Raw genomic sequence first — 10,011 nt, 5'->3', positions numbered from 1 at the left:
TTTCAAGATTCTACAGAGGCACAGCGAAATGTATCATCGCCTGTCGACACTGCCCTGCGAAAGATATTGTTAGTCAGAAATCTACTCGAAAATACTACCATAAGAGGTCTCGATAGCTATTGCAAGCAAAGGCGGGTTTGGGAATCTGAGCAGCCGTGATGATTTAGTGGTTTTAGTCACAATCTCCTATCAGCCTATAGTACTGTTAAATGAAGACCTATTGACTTTTGAAAAATAATTAGTAAGTAATAGTCTCGACGGGGATAAGTCCAATTTTCAGGGTTGGGCCTGACATTCGACCTACAGATGCTAAACGTTATGTTTTGGTGACGCTGATCCAACGAAAAAAGTTGTGTCTTTATCTAATTTCCAACTACATTTCCCCCTCTAATCGTAAATACAATAAAACAAACACCAACCAAATTATTTTCTAAAACAAGCCCCTTCTAAACGCAAGCAATCCAACTTCGAGTGAAGATTTGCTGAGGAATATTATGGTGTTTTTGTTGCTGTCTATTAAAATTTTAATATGCAGCTACAGATTGTCTCAAATGCAGCTTTACCGTAAAAGCTTGACGGTTTCAAAAGTAACCTTTGTGCATTTACTTTAAAATAAAAGAAGCGACCCTAAGCCCAGGTTTAACCAAGATGTTTGATTAAAACTTGACCTTTTCCGAGACTTAACTTCCTCGATTTACACAGCTTTTGTAGTATGTGTTACTAGCGGAACGCGAAGAAGCGGCCTTTGGTCTCTTTCAATTAGAGGCTTCTTCGCTAATGCTACTTTTGGGTTGTTTGCCCAATTTCGTTAACTTGCCTGGCTTTCCGAACACCTAGCAGATGTATTATTAAAATTAGAGCCTATAGCGAATAAAACGCTATAAGCCGCCAAAGACGCGTATTGTGAAAACAAACACTTATATCCAGACTGATAATTTCTGGGTACAGTTGAGAAACCGTTCGACCACAAAGAAGAACCATAAATCAACGTTGCTATTATAGAGTAAAATAGATTTGATATTCCCTTACGTTTGTGTCGATAAACATTGTATGAGCTATAAGAACAGGTTATAGGATGGGTCGTTACAACCTGACGCAATTTTATAATCACATTACTTCTCGATTTTTTTGTTCGAATATAAAGATATATCTATGTCCTAATGTACATGACCTATGATGTTTTATATCATTTTTACAATCCATAAATCGGATCAGCAGAAATACTGTTACACAGTATACCACTTCAAGTTATATCTCTAAGAGGCTTTTAATAAACAGCGTGCAAGCAAAAAATAGATCTTCATCCACGTCAAAAACAACATATATTCTTAATAACCTGCGATATTTCTATGCATCCCTGCCACTGATAACATAATCTATCAAATGTTTATTTAAAAACGAATCTAACAACCTATAGTATCTGCATGTATTTGATTTATTATTAATTGCTAAACATCGTATAGGCTCTATCGACTGCTTAGACCTGCCGCTGGAATTTTGTGCAAGTGTTTTTATTTTGACTAATAAGTATACTTGTATATAACTGTTCGTACAACAGAAATACTCTGGCACGCATTTTGGATGAGCCTGGCTCATCGACTTTAATCTTTAGGGTGCTCTTCCCTGTGAGCAGACAAAAACCGGTCAATAATTTTTGACAGAGCTTCTTAAACCTTACCTACAGATATTCAGTCATCTTCTACTTATGCGACTAAAGTGACTACTTTTATACATAATAATAATAATTTTTATAAACTCGGAACATGAACAATGCCCGTTTCCCATTTAACAAAAATTGTAACATCTCTCGAATAAATTAATTTATTATGTATTTATCGCCACTCTCTATGGCCTTCTTCCATTGCTTGATCAATTTATTTATTATTTGCCAAAAAATAGTTGGGTCAGATGACTGGCTTTATGTACCAGCGATAGAAAAACATGGCAGTCTATAGTCATAATGTCCGGAACATACGGTCAATGCAAAAAAACCCTTCTCGTATTCGTGCAAGGCGGCCCTCTTTACAGATGTTTTTTATGAGCCATCTAGTATTCTCGTAGAGAAATGTAATGCTGCCTTATCTATCGGATTTTTTTACGGTGGATTGTCTTTTCACTCAATGCAACTGAGACATGAGGAAATACAGGTCCTTGCAGGCCCACTACCCACTGTTAACTTCAGAGATATAGCCTAACTTTTAGCTTAAGCTAAACTGCTTATTCCTTTTTCTGATTAATATAGACCCGCAGAACCGTTTTTTATTACCCCTAATAATTCTACGTATAAATTTCTCATTGAATCTTTGTGGTGCCGTGGTGGCCCATGGATACCAAAATACTATGGGTAACTATATTGTGCATTTTACTCGACCTCCAGCACAAGCAGGTTCTTAAGTTTTAATAAAATTCTACGCATTTTTAGATATTTGATAGTATTCTGGTATTAGCAGCTTATCCTTTTAGAAATTTAACGGGTTACTTGTTATTCGAGATCTTTATTGGCCTCGGACGGCGTAGGACACACCCTTTATGTTTAAAATAGAGATCTTCATATTTTTAGACGGTCTTCTCAGGCTCAGGTAAACTCAGAGTTTACACAGAACTTGGCACAAATGTCCCAAGCTGATTCGGTAACTTTTTGGCATTAGCAAAAAGCAAATCAGTACAGATCGAAGATCGATGATTTTTTTAACTAAGAACTTCCATCTTTAACGCCTGTACTCGTTGTAAAATTTCGTTCACTACAGAAAGAAATGATAGTAAGCTTATAGGAAGTAGAGAAATTTCGAATGATATGTAAAGCGCCCAATCGACACACATAGGAAAATATTTTGTCGCGGCCGTAGACGTTACAAAGTAAATTGGTTCGAAAACAGGCTTACCTGCATCCGAATATTATCCCTAATTTTATAAGAATTCGATTAAAAGCTCAGGTTAAACGTAAGGGTTACCTTTATCGTTTTTATTTCACATTCAAACTTTCTCTCATTTCTTTTTTGTCTACGCTTGTCTTTCTATTTTCCTCTCTGACATGTAAAAAAATCTCGATAGAGATTCGTAAATGATAACGCCATACACATCAGCGTAGCTATCCCAGTTTTGTTAATACTTCGTAATGGCCTTGTATATGACGTCGTCATTGAAGAAAATGTCCAACACGACGCCCATTAACCACTAGAAAAACGATAACCGTTATACTTCGCTCTGTTTGGGGTTCCTAGTTGATTTTAAACCGTCAATGATTCGTTGTCGATTGAAAACGACTTCATACCTCACCTTCGTTATCGTGGCGGGCTCTCGTATATTCATATTCCTATTTGTCAGTTCGTGCTGTTCGAACAGTTTGTGCTTGTGATGGAGGCACCGTGCGCCAATTGGGATCCGACGGCGAAGCACCGCAACTAACGCCGATCCTTTCAAAGGCAACGTCAGGAGAAATGCAACGCACCATCGTCATCATCATCATCGCCATTAGCGTCATCATCAACTACAAACGAAACCATGAAGAAGCAGCTGATAAACGAAGCCGATTCGGTTCTTATTTAATGTTTACAGCGGTGTAAATCGTATACGCAAGGAAAATAGATGGTCGATGTCGAAATAAAAATCGATCGGCAAACGGCTTAAGGGCGACCTTGACAAAGAGAAAGAAGTGTCACAGGCTATCATGGCAATGGCTGATTGTGGCAAGAACGACGATATCTCGTTGATGGTATGACGATGACTACGACCGCCATTGTTGATGATGATAAACGGCCGTTGAGTTGGCTGCCTTTTTGTTTATGGCTCCAGGCCAACAGCGCGTATAATCTATATTTATTTCTTTTTAAATATCAACACGTCGAATTGCAGTATCTATTCGGTACTTAGCCGTTATCTGAAGACGATTGCGGCGTCTGCCTTTGTCGATCGTTGAGTTGAACTGCTTAGACCTCTACCCAGCGCAAAGCTAGCGCGGCGCTCAACACTGTCGCTGCTTGCTAACAGTCATATGTGTTTATAGTTGAAATCATTACAAAAAAAATAAGACAAAACGGGAAATATCGAAGACATTGTAAATTCACAAAAAATAGTGAAATATTAGTTTGTTGTTTTACACACCGCTATGCAGATCCGTATGGCGCCAAGATAATAATGTGATTAAAAAAATTCGTAAATATTTAGTTTCTAAAGATATGCACCTTGTGCCAGAATAAGTGAAAAGCACAAACTGGGATATTGGAAACATGTATGTATTTCCAATGTATATTCACCCTTAAATAAGAAATGAACGACGACGATGCGATAAATGGGAGAGCGAATTCATCTCAAAACAAGTTCTTTCGAAAAAAAAATGTCTATCAGATTTCTACTATTTGGTTATTTGCATTGAAATTTTCACAGTGATTTTAATTTAATACCGACTACGCAATGCGCTCAAGAACGGAGACATTAGCGAATTAAGCAGATTTTTTAGCAGACGATTTTTTCTTGTGGAAACCAGAGTTGTAGGTTTGATATGAGGTTCCGTACGAAATGGCTGGAGCGGATACGATGGCCGGGGCAGCATTATAGGAGAAGGTAGTCGGGGCAGAATAAGACACCTAAATATAAACAAAACGGTTTGGAGCGTAAGTGAAAAGTGATTACTTACTGCTACTTGAAAAAGTCATTTCAAAATGTCACAACAACGTGGGCAAAGACGATCTTCGAAGCGATTATGTAATCCACCTAATAACAATGACTCTGAGAGATCATTCCGACAACCTTAAAGGTGGCACTTGCAAAGCCAATGAGCACAGTCTAACAAGCGATACAGGCTGCACTGTGTATATGCGTGTGTTGATATAGTAGGGTAATACCATATCAAGGCGCTATTTTTAAGTAAGCCCTTGTCTGAACACTTTTCTATCCAAAGCTAAACTGTCATCGATTACTGAATTACCGATACGACATTCATGTTTGCTGAACTTCACTATCCAATGATTAATTGTACCGTACCTTGTAGTAGATATGTTTCGTCTTATGCTTATCGTGTATATGTATAAATTTAAGCTAATTCAAGCCATTTATCCGCGTTGGTTCATCTAAGCAGAACTATAGTACTGCGTTTCTATAACGTAGTAGTATAATGCAGGTTACCATAGGTGATATTACATCAGAAAAACGACCTTAAAAAAATTGTATATTGGATTATTACTTGCTTCTAACAAACATCTAGTGGAACAAATATCGTAACTAAGGGATCAGAATTCCGTAATTTACAGTCATAAATGATAGAATTGAAAAAATCGTGAAGCTAGATTCGGTAAATCAGGTGGCATTTACCTGTGCTGGCACCATAGAGTGGGAGATGTAAGATGGCGCTGAAGGAGTGGGAGACCCAGAGAACACCTGAACGCCACTGGCAGTGGGCGCGGCTGCTATCGATTGTTGAAGAATTGGTACCGTGCGCGCGCTAAACGTCTGGACCGCTGCGGGAGAAACAGCATCCACGGTAACAGAACGCTCGATAATTGGGACAGGAGCGGCTACATGTACAGGAGCGGGGACGGCAACGTTGTGAACTACCGGACGGACCACCTGATGGACCTGGAATAGGGCAACCCAAAGCAAAAGGTACATTTCTATAAAAATCATAAATACATAAGTCTCTTAGGTCGCTGAATATCAGGAATAGTTTTTATTTTTCACAAATTGCAAAGGTATGTGTCTTACGGTGGTGCTCGAACCAGTAACGTGTACGTCATTGGTTAAAGGTTAAATGATAAAAATACGCATTGCCTTTTTAGAGAGAGACCTAGCCAATGGATGTACCGCGTCGATGGGTAAATAATAAAAATGCAAGACAATTAGAGAACACTCGTTTTATTACGTTAAGATATCAAAACAGAGAGATCTGAGTCACCTGGCGGATAGGGATATTAACAACCTGCACCTCAGGTTCAGCTTCAGTGAAGTGCACGCGGGTAGGCCGAGCTCGCTGAATGACCCGAATTACCTTTTGAGGTTCAGGTGGTGCCTGGAAAAATTCATTAAATCGTAGAAATGCACATTATGTCCCGTGTAATTTCAGCCTGATCTCTGACAATGATTACGCTAGCATTTGAAGCTGTAATATTTACATCTTTTATGTATTGTAAGAGGCTCAAGCCGGAAACCACATACATTTCGAATTTAGCACTAACCATTATCATACAAAAAAACAACCATAATTTATATTGGATTTTTAAAAGATTAAAATAGTTGTTTTCTGTGTGACCTGAACGCGGATGATTTCAGGAGCCGGAGCAGGCGCTTCGTGTATACGAATAATCTGGCGAGGACGTTTATACTCTTCTACGCGGATTACCTGTTTATAAAAAGCATACCAATTGGTCATACAGCCTCCAACTCCACTCATATCGCGACTGATAGCACATGACATGGCATACACAAAGAGAACGCACTTGGTTTATATACAAACCTATAAAAGTGTCCATGTTGTTAAGCTAAAGCCCTTTAGGTTAATATACAAACCTTTCAGGCGGCTCGCTTTTCTTGCAACGCTAAACCTGCATGTAACACGGTCATGCAGAGCGCTGCTTAACCCACTTGTAGAGCCTTCGGAAACATTTATAAGATCAAAGCTTTCAGATGGTGATATTCCATATTGTATGCTAAAAATGAGTTTGCATTACGGTAGTTACAGCCAATATAGTGCGATGGAACTCAGCGTCTATAAATTGGAAAATATATAGTTATGAACACTCTTATTGGCATGTGCGAATTATCGTGTGCAATTTCAAGTGGACAATCATGCACACGCTCGCGCTGGCGTTCTCCATCTAGCTCGAAGAATGAGCGCTCAGTGTGCAAAAAAATTTACCTCAACTATTGTTAGCCACAATGTAATTAATGTATATATATATATATATATTTGACAAAAAACAACTGGAAAAGAACTCGTTAGCGAAAATCACCAGCAGGCCTCCAAGCTAGCTAATACTTTACTATTTGCGTTTGCCTGATAGACGGCTTCAGGGCTAGCTCAGAGTATTCGAATTTTTGCAGATTATTTTCGTTCGTGTTGTATTCGTGTTCGTGCTACAATTTTGAAACGTTATCGTACTGTTCACGATAATCTGCTGCGTATCGGTGGCGCGCTGCACATCGCTTTACAGATAATTTTTCCAACATGTAGAAGTATTCGATTTTGATATAATTACCTTCTCTGCGCGTAAAATTAAGTTGAATAGTTGTATAATGGCAGCTAGTAATTAACTATATCTGGTATTTGCTGGCTAGGACACAAGAATTAATTAATTTCAAAGCTCATCAGCCATTAGGGCCAGTGTAAGCTGCAATGCCGCCGCAAAGTTTAACATGCAATTCTGGAGAAATTTCTTTATTTATATGGCCTTATTTGTTTGTAGCATAATAAGTACATATATCGGAAATATTACCTTACGCGGAGTCTGAACATTTGCTGGAACTAGAAGCTATTTAATTAACAAAGCACTGCTGGTTAGTATGAGCAGTGAAGTAAAATATGTATATTATAATTTAATTAAAAATAATAAAAATACACTCTACTTGGGCATACGTAGAACGAAAGCTGTTATTTGCCACGTACCTCTCGTTCAGAAGTAGTGTGGATTTCATGGACTTTGGGCTGACGCGTAGCAGCAGCCACCGTCACAGGCGTGGCCAAGGCGGCCCCACCGTATGACGCGCTGCCAGTTAACGACACAGGTGCGGCCGACCCGGCGCTAGCGTAGGAGTTCTGCTGACGATACGAACCGCCGTAGGCGCGTTGCCTATCAAACTCCTGGCCGGACGCCTTTGCAGCGAGCAATCCTAAGGCGAGCACGAAGGCCTTCATTGTTATGCAAATCAATGATACCACTGCAGTTCTCCGAAGGTCAAAGTAGAGGCTTAAGAACCTACAAAATAAAAAGGAAAGTGCAACGGCGGGATATGAGGCTAGATGAGCTCAAGTATAGTTTGTTAGTTCGGCGGAGTGCCCAACTCAAATGGTCCGCTGTGGGCCAAGGCGATGACGAAGAATCTCGCGGGGTTGCGACGCTTTTATAGAAGAAGGCCGTCGAATATGGAGGGACGGCCGCCGTCACTACAGCAGTATACGCAGATAACGACAGGTTGTTGTACGTCGACTGTTAATACAGCCTGGCAGCCGCTGACGCAGAGGAAACGGAAAGTAAGAAAGAGGGCCTGGTACGACTGCGTGTTGGCCGCTTCGGCATCCGCGCGATTAGACGGTAAAACCGGCAGCAGATATTCTAACGAGAGTGTTGCACCTCAGCATTGTACAGCTAAAATTCTAGGAAACACCCCAAATATATGTGTAGACCTCAATTAATGGGCAACTTTACATTGTTGTTGCTGCTTCTATTGGTACAACAAAAATATCACTATACGTTCCCAGCACCATATAAATCTCTTGTTCTGTTATATAGATATATGTGAAATAAAACAGCCCCGTTTCAGGGATGCCCCAGACTTCCCTTGCCACCGACTTGTCTCGTCGACATGCAGCTCACGCGAGCGGCCAGACACGACTCATCCAGCCAGCCATCCCGTCAAAGATCCAGTAAACCGTCAATGCTTTCATTACCAGCCAGCTTGCTACTAAGATATCATGATAGAACCAAACAGCAAAAAACATCATATTTATTATTCAGTCTATTTATTAATATAGGTTAAGAGGAGTTTATTTTATCTTTAGGCCTATGACGTAGATGAGATATAGGTAATATAAGTGATCGCTAATATTCCGGCTGTTTCACAAAACGAACATGGTTAAATAAGAACTCCGATGAATGAAAAGGATATTTTACTGTGAGTAAGCCTGAAATTTAGAGAAACCTCTCCGTGATGTATCAGGAGTACTAATCAATAATCCTGAGACAATTAAATTTCTCACAATAATTATTTCTGTAACTTCAAAGAATGAAAGCTACAGTATTATTTTGTGAAGAAATCGCCTAGTCAAGTGAAGACACCAAGCTGGAGGTAAAATATACGAATCCAAACTTATTGTCCAGGTACGTACATCAGGTATGCTATTGGTGGATCAACGAATACGTTAAAAATTATAGAGGAGCACCTTACTAACAACTTAACTTAATGTCCTATTTCCTACGCTTTTAATACTAAAGTTTCACAGCTCTAGCCCGTTTTTCTTAAACCCTAAAATTATATGCACGCACATGTGCATGTAAGCATAATAATTTTTTATGAAAGTCATTATATACTCTAAGCTAAGACTACTACGCAAGCGTTTTTTTTTATTAACTAAACTAGGTTAAAAGGCTGACTAAGAATTGTGACGCCATATTTAACTGAGTAATAATTGATTTATAGTGACTGACTGTTTTTCTAAAGTTAAAAAAAGACTTCACTCAATTTCAAGCGACCATTAATAGATCGCACTTATAATCATTAAATTACAGATCTTACGCCCAGCAACTGTGAGAGCGATATTTTTTGACAACATACGAATGTTTGTGTTCTCGCTCGTTAACAACTTAATTAGTACATGCACCACGTATTTATACATACTAGTTCAGAGCTGAGGCAGTACAGTTTACAATAATGAAATGGAAGTACGAAACAGAAACGGGTAGGTTACTATTATCAGATAACTATTTAGTAAAATACTAATTGTATTGCTCAATATTAATCCAACATAAAAATGGAAACTATTTTGTCTAAGTAGAATTCATTGGTTTTGTCAAGATGGTTTCCATTTGGATTGATGCAGGCAGCAGTCTTGCAGAACTCTCGTCCCTGCTTTAAAGGCATGCTTAGCAACCACAGTTTCCTTTATTGTAAAACTGTTTTTCAAGGTCTGAAGACACTTGAAGGCCGCCGGAGGATCGGCCTACAGATTGTAGTAGGTAATCTCGATTCAGCCATCCTGGTCTTTGAGGTAGCGAACTATTCTGGTAAAGGTGCACTCCTGTCCCTTTGCTAGAAGAGATAGGCATTATGAATGTAACTTAGCAAAGCTACCTTTCAAGTAGTTTA

General features: G+C 39.1%; 1 protein-coding gene across 1 annotated transcript; it reads right to left on the bottom strand.

Annotated features, from left to right (window-relative positions):
* Positions 1-2,941: 2,941 nt before the first annotated feature.
* Positions 2,942-8,295, bottom strand: LOC111273685 (uncharacterized). The gene is made up of 5 exons (XM_022855551.2): positions 7,595-8,295; positions 6,242-6,331; positions 5,888-6,001; positions 5,308-5,571; positions 2,942-4,583 (listed from the first exon to the last, which is right to left on the bottom strand). Exons 1-5 carry the CDS (start codon positions 7,841-7,843, stop codon positions 4,440-4,442), a joined length of 861 nt encoding a protein of 286 aa, XP_022711286.1. The 5' UTR covers positions 7,844-8,295; the 3' UTR covers positions 2,942-4,439.
* Between the last annotated feature and the right edge of the window lie 1,716 nt (positions 8,296-10,011).

This window comes from Varroa jacobsoni, unplaced genomic scaffold, assembly GCF_002532875.2.
Source record: "Varroa jacobsoni isolate VJ856 unplaced genomic scaffold, vjacob_1.0 scaffold_215, whole genome shotgun sequence".
Lineage (NCBI taxonomy): Eukaryota > Metazoa > Arthropoda > Arachnida > Mesostigmata > Varroidae > Varroa > Varroa jacobsoni.
Note: the sequence above shows the minus strand (reverse complement) of the source record. Positions and strands in the feature narration are given on the sequence as shown.